The sequence below is a fragment of the Parasteatoda tepidariorum genome, chromosome 7 (assembly GCF_982258835.1).
Source record: "Parasteatoda tepidariorum strain Cologne lab strain chromosome 7, Ptep-v5.0, whole genome shotgun sequence".
Lineage (NCBI taxonomy): Eukaryota > Metazoa > Arthropoda > Arachnida > Araneae > Theridiidae > Parasteatoda > Parasteatoda tepidariorum.
This window is the reverse complement of record NC_141761.1, coordinates 36,494,297-36,511,218: the sequence shown is the minus strand read 5'-3', so window position 1 is coordinate 36,511,218 and position 16,922 is coordinate 36,494,297. Positions and strand designations below refer to the sequence as shown.

General features: G+C 28.6%; 1 protein-coding gene across 1 annotated transcript in view; it reads right to left on the bottom strand.

Moving 5' to 3' along the window:
• The window catches only part of LOC107440029 (uncharacterized), a 29,931-nt gene extending 22,396 nt beyond the window's left edge, over positions 1-7,535 (bottom strand). The window contains exon 1 of the mRNA XM_071183578.2: positions 7,282-7,535. Coding sequence (XP_071039679.2) covers positions 7,282-7,305 — 24 coding nt within the window. The 5' untranslated portion in view covers positions 7,306-7,535. The remainder of the gene's footprint in view (positions 1-7,281) is intronic.
• Positions 7,536-16,922: the final 9,387 nt, after the last annotated feature.

Below are 16,922 nucleotides of genomic sequence, written 5' to 3'. Positions count from 1 at the left end.
CTCAAAAATCAAAATCAACTTTCTACAAAATGAAACAGGACCGGAAAGTAATGTCGTTTTGGTGCATTTGATATTTGTTATCAAGATTTCATTTTTAATTAATAATGTATTCACCCTCATTAGCTACAACCTTTCAATGCCGGATCAAAAATGAACCGAAAAAAATGAATTGGGTTTTAAGACTGACGAATATTTAATGCGCAACATTACTTTCAGGTACACCTAATATAATAGTAAAAGTAACTTCTAGTACGAATGGTTTGCTATTAATAAAATATTCATTTATTTTAACATAAAAGAGCTTTTAGTTTAGCAATGTCAGAGTTCGTAGTTGTGCTGAAAAGTTTTTATTTTTTCCTGATAAAAAAATATTTTGGCGTTATTTATCCTTGATTTTTATTTTATTATCCTTGATTATTTGCATCTTCATTCAAAAAAAAAATTCAAAAACAATAAACACTAAATACAATCGAAAACATCAACCTATCATTAAAGAATCATTAGTTAACTTTATTCACAGCATTTATAAAGTAATTCATGCATGGTGGAAAGTGGAAAAAATGCCATTTTGTCGTTATTTATCCTTAATTTTTATTTTATTATCCTTGATTATTTGCATCTTCATTCAAAAAAAAAATTCAAAAACAATAAACACTAAATACAATCGAAAACATCAACCTATCATTAAAGAATCATTAGTTAACTTTATTCACAGCATTTATAAAGTAATTCATGCAGGGTGGAAAGTGGAAAAAATGCCATTTTGTCGTTATTTATCCTTAATTTTTATTTTATTATCCTTGATTATTTCCATCTTCATCCAAAAAAAATTCAAAAACAATAAACACTAAATACAATCGAAAACATCAACCTATCATTAAAGAATCATTAGTTAACTTTATTCACAGCATTTATAAAGTAATTCATGCAGGGTGGAAGGTGGAAAAAATGCCATTTTGTCGTTATTTATCCTTAATTTTTATTTTATTATCCTTGATTATTTGCATCTTCATTCAAAAAAATAATTCAAAAACAATAAACACTAAATACAATCGAAAACATCAACCTATCATTAAAGAATCATTAGTTAACTTTATTCACAGAATTTATAAAGTAATTCATGCAGGGTTGAAAGTGGAAAAAATGCCATTTTGTCGTTATTTATCCTTAATTTTTATTTTATTATCCTTGATTATTTGCATCTTCATCCAAAAAAATTTCAAAAACAATAAACACTAAATACAATCGAAAACATCAACCTATTATTAAAGAATCATTAGTTAACTTTATTCACAGCATTTATAAAGTAATTCATGCAGGGTGGAAAGTGGAAAAAATGCCATTTTGTTGTTATTTATCCTTAATTTTTATTTTATTATCCTTGATTATTTGCATCTTCATTCAAAAAAAAAATTCAAAAACAATAAACACTAAATACAATCGAAAACATCAACCTATCATTAAAGAATCATTAGTTAACTTTATTCACAGCATTTATAAAGTAATTCATGCAGGGTGGAAAGTGGAAAAAATGCCATTTTGTCGTTATTTATCCTTAATTTTTATTTTATTATCCTTGATTATTTGCATCTTCATCCAAAAAAAATTCAAAAACAATAAACCCTAAATACAATCGAAAACATCAACCTATCATTAAAGAATCATTAGTTAACTTTATTCACAGCATTTATAAAGTAACTCATGCAGGGTGGAAAGTGGAAAAAATGCCATTTTGTCGTTATTTATCCTTAATTTTTATTTTATTATCCTTGATTATTTGCATTTTCATTCAAAAAAAAAATTCAAGAACAATAAACACTAAATACAATCGAAAACATCAACCTATCATTAAAGAATCATTAGTTAACTTTATTCACAGCATTTATAAAGTAATTCATGCAGGGTGGAAAGTGGAAAAAATGCCATTTTGTCGTTATTTATCCTTAATTTTTATTTTATTATCCCTGATTATTTGCATCTTCATCCAAAAAAAATTCAAAAACAATAAACACTAAATACAATCGAAAACATCAACCTATCATTAAAGAATCATTAGTTAACTTTATTCACAGCATTTATAAAGTAATTCATGCAGGGTAAAAAGTGGAAAAAATGCCATTTTTTTCGTTATTTATCCTTGATTTTTATTTTATTATCCTTGATTATTTGCATCTTCATTCAAAAAAAAAATCAAAAACAATAAACACTAAATACAATCGAAAACATCAACCTATCATTAAAGAATCATTAGTTAACTTTATTCACAGCATTTATAAAGTAATTCATGCAGGGTGGAAAGTGGAAAAAATGCCATTTTGTCGCTATTTATCCTTAATTTTTATTTTATTATCCTTGATTATTTGCATCTTCATTCAAAAAAAAAAAATTCAAAAACAATGAACACTAAATACAATCGAAAACATCAACCTATCATTAAAGAATCATTAGTTAACTTTATTCACAGCATTTATAAAGTAATTCATGCAGGGTGGAAAGTGGAAAAAATGCCATTTTGTCGTTATTTATCCTTAATTTTTATTTTATTATCCTTGATTATTTGCATCTTCATCCAAAAAAAATTCAAAAACAATAAACACGAAATACAATGGAAAGCATCAACCTATTATTAAAGAATCATTAGTTAACTTTAGTCACACCATTTATAAAGTATTTCATACAGGGTGGAAAATAGAGAAAAAGTACATTTAGGGATTTTATTTTAATAAAAATGATATACAAGATCAAGGACATACATAGAAGAACGAATTATAAAATGTCACATTAAATTTATTTTTTTCGAAATTTGCATATAATTTTAGTTGTTTAAGTAATTCAACAACTGCACCTCATATTTAAAAATTTTCAACATGAATCTTTTCTGTCAGCAACACACTGCTTAGTAACAAGAAAGAGGAAAATTCTATGTTAAAACTCCAGTAAGTCTCCATAGTTAAAGTTACAACTTTGACAGCCTTATTCGTTGTAAATGCTAAACACTTAGTAGAAACATGCGCTCTCTTCAGTGCCAATCGCTATCAATTTTGATGGCTCAGTCGTTTGTGGAATTGTCTCCTCAATGGTAGTATTTTCCTGTTAAAATGAATAATATCAACACTGACATATTATTACTGTTAATCAGCTTGATAGATTAAAGAAAAGGGGTGAAATATGTGAAATAACTTCGGTAGAAGAAATTTATAGCACTGGACTAAAAATTGATTTCATATAAATCATTTCACGAAAAACAAGCTTTGAAAATATTAATATAAATTTAAAATACGTAACTTAAAAACATAAAATACGTATATAGTTATTTATTTACTGAAAAAATATGAAATTCTGAACCTTAATTTACTATCCAACCGATGATCAAGTTAAAAATTCCGAATTTTCTATATATTAATTGCTATTATTATACTAATTTCACAATATTAATTATAATTTCTTTATTTGAATGTGTAATAAAGATCAAAAGATTAAATTATCTCAAATATAGTCTCCTTGGGAAAGCCATTTTTTTCCAATATAGAATTGTAATAGTTTTTGTAATCTACAGTCGCACACACAACGACATAGCTAAATAAAATAGAAGTTTTTCACGATTGGAAATAAGCAATTGAAGAGTTTAAAAAAGGAATGTAAAGGAAATTGTAAGTAACAATTTTTCAAAGATTACCTCCAACATTTGTAGCTCATGTTTAACTTTTTCTTTCGACCTTTTGTCTGATTGTAGCAAATTTGGGAGTTTCAACAATATTTTTTGTAGTTATGAAATCTGAAAAAGCAAAAGTCTTCGAAGCAAAGTAATGCAGTTGCACAATCAAAACATTATAGTTTTGCACTTTTCATAGATTTTTTTTAGACTTCAATAGTTAGCCAAAAAGAAGACTAATTTATTAATGACGGAAATTGCAGTTCCCAAGTAAGATAAGGGAAAGCATTGTAAAAGCTTTTAACTTAAACCCTATTTTATTTAAAATGTTTTACTGATCACAAAAATGTTTTTCTTTTCCTTTTCTTTTTTCTTACTTTTTTTTTTTTTTTTTTTTTTTTGCTATGTATCGAAATTGAATTCAATAAAATTTCAGCAGTTTACATGAAAAATATTGCATGTCATTATTCAGGCCAGAAATAAAATCTGCATCTGCTTCTTTTGCTAATATTTATACAAAAAACAATTTATTTAAATTTGATATAAAAAAAAATGCCTGTATCACGTCTGCTGGGAACATAGTTCTTTGTTTCAGCCGCACAAAAAAAAATTGTTGCATCGCACAAAGCCTGCCATCTATCATTCATTTGTATTTCTGCTATCTCTATGAGCTGTGTAAATCCCCCGGGAAACTTAAGAGAAGTCAGTAAGGATTAATAAAATCTAGGACTGCCTGAAATTTTTCCAGAAATAATTTCAAAAAAGGAATTTATACTTGAAAAAAATGTTTTTTTATTGCATATACTATAAATAACTTAATATGGTGAATTGAATAAATGATTTCAAAATGTAAATACTTTTATTTTGGTTAATGAAGAAATTCAGTTTAAAATAAGTATTTTATATAGTTCAGTTAAAAAGAAATCTTTAATATAGTTCAGTTTAAAAGAAATATTTAATATTCTATTGAAACATACCTTTTTTTGATGGATTCGACTTCTGACCTCAAAATTATATAATATAACTGCAATCAGAGAAACATGTTCTCAACACTACTGACCGATTCAAACTTTGGACTCCTTAATGTTAATTTTATTTTTTGCATATTTCATCATTTATCGCGAACTTTTAAGACGAATTGAAAAATTTTTGCACACAATTATAAAATTCATTTGCCCAAAGATAATTCCGTGCAAACAGTAACTTTCTGTAAATATTTCTTTATTTTTATAATTTTATTTGATAATAAGAGGAAAAAATTTTAATTTTATGGTATACAATATTTTACATAATTTTAAAGAATGTAATTTTACATGGCCAAATACAAAAATGAGAAATCGGTTGAATAATTCCTGAAAAATCAAATTTTAAAAAAAATCGTATGTTTAAAATTTGATTTCTCAGGCTCTATTTGACGGGCTCCGCTCTAATTTTGTATTTGCCATGTAAAATTGCGTTCGTTAAAATGATTTAAAAAATTGTATACCTTACAGCTCAAAACTTTTTCAACAATTATTAGATAAAATTATGAAAAATGATAAATATTTGCTAAAGTCATTTCTTGCATCGAATTACTTTTCGACAAATGAATTTTTTAATTGTAAGCAGTTTTTTTTTTTTTTTCAAATCGCTCAAAAATATCACGAGATATGAAGATATACGCAAAAAGTTAAATTAGCATAAATGAGTCCAAACTTAGGACTGCTCTCCTGACCAAACTAAGGGGCCATATTTCCCCCATTACGCAACCTCCTTTATTTTGGGAGTGAAAAATCTGAATCAGTCAAACTAAATTTGCTCTTTTTTTTAAATGTGTTTACAAAATTTCTTCCCTGTTTTCCTTGGCAATCAAGCAAGTTCAATGACTTCCGCTCAACTTCCTCTATAATGTTTTGTTGAATTGTGATACCCTTCATGTTTGTTGACTAATTTTTAACCCCTAATGTGTATTAATGTGTGTTTTGCTTCATTTATAAGAAGAATTCAAAAATTACATATGAATAGCTGTAGTTACGGAACATCCCGAATTATAAAAAATTTTAGGAATTCATATTTTAACATAAGAAATAATCATTTTCCTGAATTTCACCCTCTGCTTTATCAGTAAGCAAAGATTTAAATTACATTTATCTTTCATGCGCTTCCACATACAGTGACTTTCGTTCCTGTGATAAATATTTTAGCATTACAACATTGATTACAAAAGTTTCAAGGGTAAATTTTCCTTCTTTTTTTTTTACATATTTTTTAATCTACCCCAAAACGCTACGACGAGCTTAACATTCCTATTCGAAAGGAATGCATCTTGTTACCCAACAGCCTGATCATTGCCAATTAATTAGTTAAAATTTCATAAAGTTAAACACTTATTTCTATTTGTAAAAATCTCTTTGCTTTTGTATCTATTTATGAATATAAACGTAATATTATTCTCTTCTCGTTATAAAATTTTTATTCACATACATCGTATTCATTCATCACATTCATACATAATCAAACTTGGCGGTTTCACACAACTTTTAAACCACATTTTATTTTTATAAACGTTACGTATTGTTGGTTGATAACATTTGTTAAATCGGATTAAAGAAAAATTAGAGAAACTTCTGTGGCATTATATAAATTAACTTACAATGCAAGCGTTTGCTCTAGCTTGTAAATTATACTAAGGAAAATTGTTTATTTAGGAAATTAAAAAAAATATTTTTAACGAGTCTTGTGACAACGATTTTATTTTAATAAATATATAAATCTATAATTTAACAAAATATGGTTACTGTTCAATGATTATGCTGTACCAAGAAAATAGGTTATAACAATATCATTATTTTTTATCATTTTTTACTATTTAGAGTTACAATACAATCTGTTTGTTACGAATATAATCCTTTTCTCTCTAACATTAAGAGGAAATCTATGTCTACGTTAAATACCAATTCAAGCATACGATTAAATCAAACAGAGAAAGTTGAATTGTTTGGTAAAACAGAGATGATGGTACAGAATCTGCCCAATCTTGAAAATGAAAGTCAACCCGATGCCTTAATGATTTCATATTTGCGGTAAATTAAAGTAGGAAAAAACTATTTAAATTTGATAAATGCTCCTGCTATGTTAATTTGAACTTTGAAAGTTTTAAGGGTTAATATTAAATACGAAGTCAATTAATCAGAAATTTTTTTCAAGTCAAACAAATATATTACAAAAAATAAAATCTTATATTGGCAAAAATGTTATCTATATCGCTCATGGGCTGCAATAGCGGCACAACTCAAAAAATCATGTTTTGAGATAAGTGGTTTTAAAATTTTCATTCCTAAAGAAAACGCATAAGAAATGCTTTCGTTTACTTAAACGAAGATTACCTTCAAGTTGAATTATGAGTTGTGCTAGTATTGCTGCTGAAAGAATCTGTATTTTCATATTTACACCTGTTCTTAGTCCAAAAATCGTGTTTTTTTTAGTTGTGCCGCTATTGCAGCCCATGAGCGATATGTTATGAGATATTACAAAGGTTTAAATATCAAAAAATCCACTTCTGCAGTATATGAACCCATCACATAATGTTTAAAAATTATATTATAATAATGATAAAGTTATGAAAAGGAAGAAAAAGGTCAAACACTTACCTTGTTGACTTGTCGAAACAACATTCGATTGTATTGAGTATTGAGTAGAGTAAAGTGCGACGTGCTCTCTGCTTTCGCTTATAGCACTGCGTTTCAATAGGTAAGGTTTAATTTAGCCTATCAAGATTTATCTGAGCTCTGAGGCTCTTCTTCAAATTCAACAGGCTTCCACCGAGTCCAACAGGGAACCTCAAAATAGTGCACATTCGATTGTTCGAAAACAAATATGGCACGGCCGAAAGAGCAAAACGAATGCGGTTGACAGTTAAAGTAGCAGAGCTGTAAACCAACTTGAATATTGGCGTTTCCCAATTGGTATTCTAAGCTGAAAGTCGTTGAACATGTAATTTTTTTCGTCCAATTTGTTGTTGTTGTTGTTGTTGTTGTTAATTTACGTCGCACTAGAGCTGCACAATGGGCTATTGGCGACGGTCTGGGAAACATCCCTGAGAATGATCCGAAGACATGCCATCACAATTTTGATCCTCTGCGGAGGGGATGGCACCCCCGCTTCGGTAGCCCGACGACCTGAGCGCGAACTCGAGCACTTTACGGTAGCACAGTTTAACGAGCACCAATACCGCACACCCTCGGTCCCTACGCAGACTGATCCAAGTGGTCACCCACCAGCACACTGACCGTAGCCAGTGATGCTTGACTTCGGTGATCTGCTGGGAACGAACCGTGTCTTAACGATCAGTCCACTGCGGGACTCGTCCAATTTGGAAAGATATTAGAACCATTACGGGTTTTATAGCCTTAAATACATATTGGAGTTTGGAAAGGTGTTATAGGTGTTATTTCATTTTGGGTAACATTCTAAGATACGTTTCAGTTTTTACTGTGTATGCACCGTGAATAAACAGACAGTTGTTATCTGAATTTTATTATACATAAATTCTAAGCAAATCAGTGAAATTAAGTCCAGATGTTATGACATTTTTCACGGGCTTTAGTTAATAGTCAAACTGACTTTCATGCTGTGCTCTGACGAGTAGAAATGAAATAAAATAATGAAAGCAAAATAAACGTTGTTAATTATTAATAATTCAAAGTAATTGCATTAAAGAAAAATGCATTATAAATATATAGTATATAGATAATATATAGTATAGTATATAGATAAAAATAATATCTATACAATGATTTTAAAGAAGAATTAAAATGAGCACAATATTAATTTAAACTTAGATAGCCGTTTTAAAGTCAATGTAGAAAAACACATTTCAATACTTCCATCTCAACAGCATATAATACATACTTTAATATATACATATTTTAGTACAATTATATGTTACATGCATTTTTAGGAAGTAAATCATGTTTCAGATTGAAATTCTTGCTTAAATAAAATACTATTTTTTTATTTAAAAGGCATTTTTTCTTACATATTAAGGGAAATTTTGTTATAAATTGCTTTTTTAGGAAACTTTTATTTCATAAAAAGCCTGACTCTACTATTAAGTTTTTATTTATAAAACTTATGCTCACGTCTGAAAGGTATAAAAAAAAAAAGGCGGCGATGAATAAGAAGACATAATTTTGATGAAGCCGGATAAGAGACGTTTTCTTATTTCAGCAACAATTGAACAAACCATACACATTTATTAACTAGCCGACTACCAACTAGGATACAAAAATTGTTTCTTTTTCAACAATAAAAATATACGAAGCTCGGACAAAAATATGGAGACTTTTCTATCCTAACAACTTTTCTTTTACTTTTTAATGTTAGCAACTTTCCGTTTGGAGCAAATGTTTTGAATGATTACATAATAAAACTGTTGTCACACTTTTTTGAAGTCTTTGAACTTGCTTGAAGCCTTTAGAAATGTACCATTTTTACCCATATTTAACTCAAAAGTAATTTTAAAACTCCATTTTAGCTAAGATGTGCTATGTCTTACAAATAACACAATTTTCTCAACTAAATGTATTAAAATGGCTTTCACTGAGCATTTGGTTTAATTGCATTAAAATAAGGAGTAAAAAAAACCGGAACATAGCAATTTATTACTCCAACCAATTAACCAACAAAATTAGGTTAAAGAACATTTTTTACCTTTGAGGTTTGTTGTTTAACAACCATGTTGTTGAACAACCATTTTGTTGTTTAACAACCATGAATACAAAACTTTACGATTTCTTAACCTTTTACAACTAGCATGGCTTCAAAAATTTAAAAAAGAACTTTAACTGGACGTAAGAGATAGACTTTTCGTTAGGTAATGGGCACTGGAGTTAGATTATGGTTGAGTTATGTTTTATCAAATGAACCGTGGATGTGGTTTAATTGGTTTATCTAGTTGTTTGGTCTATCGTAAGAGATGGAAAATACTGGGTTATTTTGTGTTAAGCAACTTCATGGTGCTGCCATCTATGCGTGAATGAGAGTATCGTATTCTAATAGTCAGGGTCCCAAATTGGGAACTAAACTTGGGACTCGAGCGCCTATTCTCATGTCATGAGACTGACGGATTAGCTTTTTCGGCTATGATATCTAGCAGCAAGGAACTAAGTGGCCTCATTACGTGCTCCTAGTTGATGCGATAAAATTCTGGTTTTTTAACCGTATCAGGTGAAAGCAGTTAATAGACGGTTTCACTCTCATTTTATAGTTTAAAAACTCTCTTTTTTAAGGTTATTTGACTGTTTTGTAAGAAAATGGTAAAGTAACAAATAAAAAAATTGCTTGTTTACCATTTCATTTTTTCTGAGAAATTTCAAACAGTATACCTTGTTATTCTTATAAATATTATATTCTTCACATTGTTTATACTATTTCTTATATGTTACCATTGAAAATTAAAATAAATGAAATTATTTTTTCAACATAATTTTAATCTTTAAATGCATAAATTTTTAATTTTAATAATATTGTTTAAAATCAACCGGAAAATCGCTGTAGTTAGCGAGAAAAATACAAAAAAAGCTACAAAATATTTTCTTACAGTGTACTATAATGTAATGTTTCAAACATAATTTTTAGGTAAATAATCGTTTTCAAATATACTTCTTTTTATATAAATAATCGGCATTCGTAACCGAAATGAAACTGTACTTAGCTCGCCAACGATGAATAATACAACAAGAAAAAAGCTGCACATTTTTATTTTTTAAATTTTTTCACTGCGTATAATAATATAATGTTTCAAACATATTTTTTTACATAAATGATCTTTTTCAAATATTATTCTTTTTATATAAATAATAGTAATTCGCAACACACGCCGAAATGATAGCACGCCAATGACGAAAATTGCCACTAATAAAGAAATAAACTGTCAAAGATTCTCGTTGCCTGCGTAAATGATAAAACAGTTTTGATAAAATTAAAATTAAAGAAAGTGCTGTGAAAATGTGGTTATATAATGAGGTTTGACACATATGATGTAGATTTACATTCCTATACATTTAAAGGTTAAATATTTTTTAATCAAATACCACATGCGTCTTAAATAAAATTAAGGGCTTTTGTCACCATTTTGGATTTTAGGTCAAATTTTTAGTTTTCGCTATTTTAAATAAACTAAATATGTTTCTCCGATTCAATCATTGGGATAAGTAAGGGCATTTAAATCTTCAATTATATTATGTTCTGAATAAAAAGCAAAAATCTAAGCATTTATGTTTTATTTATTATCCAGTTTAATTTGTTTACGTTATTCAAGAAAATAATTTTAGAGAAGGAAAAACATATAAAAAGTAATGTCGGAAGATGATTTTTTTTTTAGTATTTTTAAATTGAAACTTCACTTAAGCTCTTAAAGATTGAATAAAATTTTATCAAATGGCGCATGGTAGCTTTGGGTTAGCATTATTTATTTTAAGCAACTCTTTTTTCCTAATTCTTTCACCTCGTGCTGACGTTTTCGTTTCCATTTCTTTTTTTGTAAGCGATTTTAAAATTTTATAATCAGAGAAATCAACTAATAAAGTTAACTTTGCTTTTAGTCATATATTACCAATTATACGACTAAAGCAAAAATTCCAGGAAGAATGTAATTTGAAGACTATACAAAAGCAAATTATTAGAGATGTTAAATGACAAATCAATTCTGCGAAATATATAATAAAATCTGACAATAGTCGTCCTTATCTTTTCCTAAAAATGAATATTTAAATTCGTTTCTCCGAAAGCCTTTCAAAGTTAAAATATCTCATTACCCCCGGGCATAGAAATATTCCATGCTTATAAAATGCTTTCCATGCTTATAAAATAATCCAGTATGAATGATTCTGTTAAAAATATTAAATAGCATTTACTTAAATTGAAACAGAAATTGAAATAATGCCCAAAACGTCTATTTTTAACAAAAAACGCTCTATCTAGCACAAAAAAATGCTATAATCGGATAACCTAAAACTCTATGGAAAACGTTTTTATAGTGTTAATTATTTTTTTAAATAAGAGTGGTATTTTTAAAAAGAAGGATTTTAAATAAGTAGTGAATATTTTGAGAATAACTATTAGTATAACTCAGAATTAGATGCCCCCCTTTAAAGTTATTCCAAAAGTTTTTATCGAAAATTCCAAATTTTAAGTTCTAAAAAGTAAATATATACTTACCCTGCCATATGAATTTCTAAAAAAAAAGATTCGCAATGATCAATACAATTTGATTTGTGACGCCATAATTCATGTTTAACCAGCCTACGGCATACACATCCCAGTGTGTAAGGCTCACATTATTATGATTATACACCGAAGAGCCAATACATTATGACCACCCTGCTAATAACATGTAGGACCACCTTTAGCCCTCAAAACTGCTAGCACCCGCCGTGTGGTTGTGATTCCACAAGGTGCTGATATGTAATCTGAGGTATCTGGTACCAAGCACTCACCAACTGGTCCTGCAATTCCCTCACATTGCACGGTGTAGCGTGGCAACACGAATTTGGTTTTCCAAATAGGATCACAAATGCTCTATTGGATTAAGGTCAGGTGAATTTGGTGGCCAAGACATGACTTGAATGTTCCTCGAACCAATCCATGACAATTCGACCCTGATGACATGGTGCATTATCCTGTTGGTAAACATCATCCCCCGCAGGAAAAACTGTTGCCATGAATGAGTGAACCTGGTCTGCAACTTTGTTCAAGTAGCTTACAGACGTCAGGAATTGTTCTATGAGGATTATGGGTCCTAATGTGCCCCATGAAAACATTGTTCCTGGGCGAGAAACCATGAAATGAAAACCTGGGCGAGCCCATTGCTATAGATAGAGGGTGGCCATAATGTAATGACTCTTCGGTGTATAGTACTACGTAACATTACACGAGATCAAGTCTATAAGCCACGAAATAAACCTTTGAAACTTGTCCATGTGCAGCATCTTCGTTCATATTACATGCGAGATGTGCCAATCAGGAAGAGAAAAGCTAGGAATAATCAACTGCTGAAATACAAGATCCAACTGACCAGTGGTCTCCAACCTCCAGGACCGGTCTGTGGATCAAATGGTATTAAGCTGCCAAAGAAACTATGAATTATTTCCATTTTATTTACTGATGTACATTATCTCTCGGGCTTATACGACTTTCCATGGACAAGAGGTTAACTGGGAAATGAAAGACATCACCAATACCACGAATTTTATTGTAATTTATTTTGAAGGCTTGCTAAATTAAAATTATTATCAGTTAAATTAAGATTATTAAATCAAGCAATATAAATTATAAAAACTGACGTCTCTCCCCTCCTGGCGGTAAAATTATCAAACGTTGACTGGTCCGCAGAAGATGTCAGTTAGTAAATATATATATAAATCAAAAATTGTACGTTTTATACTTTAAATTTACTATATCCCTTATGATTTGTGAACAAATAGTCCTATTAACCTATTTTTAGTGTAATTCGATTCAGCGCAAAACAACACACACAGAAAGTCAGACTTCGCTTGTCTAAATAGAGATATTAAAGTATTTTCCACTTTTGACCAGCTCATTAAATTCTAAGCTGCGACCGAAGCTCATCTCGAAGGTGAAAACAAACTTTAGTCATAACTAAACTACTCAGAACTTCTACTAAACTACTAAACTTGTAACTCAAACTACTGCTTTTAATACAATACTCAGCTTTACCCTAATTATTTCAAATTTCAATTACTTAGAAATTATTCTGTATCGAGAGTTCAAAGGGGATGAAACTTTAAATCAGCTACACTTAGATGCCATTTCAAAAGGTACTTGAAGCTATTAGAAATTTCAATCATCAAAACTAAAGGTTAATTTAGTCACTAAATTAACTGCTGATTTTTATTAACTAGGAGGCTTCGCTTGCCAAAATCCATAGTGGCTTCACACTTATCTTTGTTTTTTATCCCTTAAAATGCAATACTTTTCAAACAAAAAAAATCATTTTGCTTATTAAATGTATAAATATTCTAATTTTATGCAAGAACATTTTGTTAATAAGTAATCGTAACAAAATAAACTGTTTAAATAATTAGTTGTACTTGAAAAAAAAATTTTAACTTATCAATATAGATAAAGGGGCACAATACGAAGTAATAAATGAAAATAAATTTTACTTGTTAACAGTCTATAACGAGACATTTTGAGACATTTTACAGTTTTAAAAATTTAGACATAAATGGTATGATTTATGGCAGCAACTGATTGCTTTATTTTTTCATTTATTTGTTTATCTGTTTTATTTGTTATTTTTGAAATCAAGCTAAGAGTGAGCTAACACAATGATGATCTCGAGAAAGACCGATTTTTTGACAACGGGTTTTGGATACATGGATAAACAATCATTTTTTTAAACAAAAAAGTGAAACATTCACGAAAATAGTACTTAAAATTTCAGTAACTTTCTAATAAATTAGAATTTCGAAAAATACTTGCGCTAAGTTTATAATTGAAAATGGCTATCTTAAACACGTCAAGTTTCAACTTTAGTTTCAATTCAGCGAGTAGTAGATTAACCAACGCATGTTTTTTTTTTGCTTTAAGTTTAGCAGTTAATAATTCTTGAATTAAAAATCAAAACTTAAACTTTTCTTTTCATCGCATTCTCTGTTCATTTTTCTAATAAACTTCGTAATTTCAAGTCTCTAAGTCCCATACATTTTAGGTTGAAAAATAAAATGTAATGTAAAGTAAAAAAGTGATAAAAAATTGTTAAAGAAAAAAATTAAAATTTCTGTTACTTTCACGGGATATCATTAGCTTGATATTTTCATTAACGGAAATTTCATGTTTCACCGATAATGCATTATAAATATCGAATTTCGACAGGCATTAATGAAATCGGAAGGATATAGAAATTACAATTTAGTATTTGAATCGGTAAAACAGAATCGGCATTATAATTGTTGACCGACAGGCAAGCACTAAAACAAATGAAAATGTAAACGTTATTAAATTATATTAAATCTAATGATATTTATGTTAAAATTATAAAAATTTAATTCATGGAAATTTAATTTCAGTGATTTTCAGTGATTTTTATTCTTTCCCTTAAATTACTCAAGAAAATCTGACATCCTAGAATAGAAATTTCACTTTTAAAATAAGTAATTTTACAAATTTTTATTTCTATACTATTCAAATTTTTCTATATATATATTTTTTCTTTCTATTCACATTTTTCTTCCTATTTCTTTCGATATGAGGGTTTTTTTTAAAATATTCATTTATTTTCATTATTGAGATAAATTTATATAATTAATTTTTAGTTCAGTGTAATTTGTAGTTTTGAAGAATCAAAACTTTTTTATTCAACTTAATGATTTTAAATTAGTTGATAACATAATTCATTTATTACCGAATGAATTTATGAACTTTCATTATTGCCTAAAAAGCTTTGCGTGTTCTAGAGATTTTCTTCCTTGAGGCCATTCAATTGCTACGTAAGTATCTTAAGAAAATATGTTTTGTTTATTTTTGCTGACAAGGCCAAGAGGGTAAGAGGGGTAAACGTGATATTTACATAAAACATTAAAAAAAAGTTTGTTTTTTATTTTTTAAAGAACTGTAAGTAAAGAACTGATCTACGTTGATCACAACTAAAAAAAATTCAACTTGAAGCATTTTGTCGTAATAATCGGAATTTCACATGTTTAAAAAAAAAAGCTTAATAGTTCAGGTGTTACAGGTTAACATCAATTATGCTAATTAATTAGTCCTAACTATGACTGAAGTTACGAAATCAGATAAAAAAACCTTTTTCTGAATGTGCATTCATTTTATGGACAGAATTCGATTTTTGACAATAAAAATATGGAGGGTAGCCACAAACTGGTCAAGAGATGGGTCAAAAGTGTGGGCCCCTTTATGTTAAGACCAATTTTTGCTTTATATCTCGGAAACTTACGAAGAGAACCAAAAAAGGTTTTGCACTCAGTTATAAAACTCATTTATGCAGCAATAACTTCATATATTAATAATTTCAGTAACTATTTTTGTTCTATTTAATGATGGATTAACAAAATTGAACTTAAAAATTTGAAATAAAAATTTTATTATTATCAGAAATATTTTATTATTTTGCGATTTTTTTTATTATTATTAAATAAATAATATATAACTTATTTTTTGCGTAGAGTAATCTTTGGACATACGAATTTCACAATTGCGTACAGAAATTGTTTGATTCGCCTCCTAAGATATAATGAAAACTCCTGAGATGTAACTAAAAAATTCTGAGATGGAGATATCCACAAAAATAAAAATTGATATTATTAAGGATTCAAATTTTGACCTCTGCATGAGATCACAGTTCAGCTACCCCATAATTTAATGATTTGAAATCCAAATCCCTCACTAAAAGGTATGTTTATTCAGAAAAGTACGTTTTTGTGCTTGTGGGTACGTTTTACGCTATACAATCTCTTGCTATTAAAAAACTACCTCTTTTTTTAATTAATTAGATTCGTGGGGCTTTCCTAAAAATTCCATACCAAGTATCAGTTTACACAAAAATATGATCATTGCTGTTCTGAAATATACTACAATGTTTTTAATTGTTAATAAAATGCACAGCTGATAAATGAACGACATTTCTTATTGTTAATAAATGCGCGATATTTTTAATTGTTAATAAAATGCACTAAACTTGTTTATAGGGCAATTATTTATCTTCATTTTCGCTATATATTATAGAAAATAGTTTTAATATGTTGAAAGTTACAAAAGTTTCTTTAATCTATTATTATTAATATTGTTATCACCATTATTTAGATATATCAGCATTATCTAGAATTCTATTAAATATTTCCAATTACATTAAATTTATAAATCGAAAATATAGTTGCAGAGCTGAGTTCGAGTTCCAATAATCACACCGGTTACACTGGTGACATTGGCGTAAACTGGTCACGTGGCCTCAGTTACTTTCAGTTTACATCTTAGTTTAAGAACAATCGGTGCGGTAGGGTTGGTATCCGGTTGCCATTAGCAGATGGAAGCAGACCATCTCTCATTTCGGAATCGTTACAAAAAATGTGTAAATGATTCAATTTATTGTTTTCCGGGTATTTTCGAATTTGTTTGATTTGAATTACTTGTTAAAAAAATATATTCCTTGCCTTTTATGGAATAACCATTTATAAAATAAAACAGAAAATAATGCGTATGCTTTATAATTAGTTGCAGTTTTTTTTTTAACTAATCATAGCGCATGCGTATC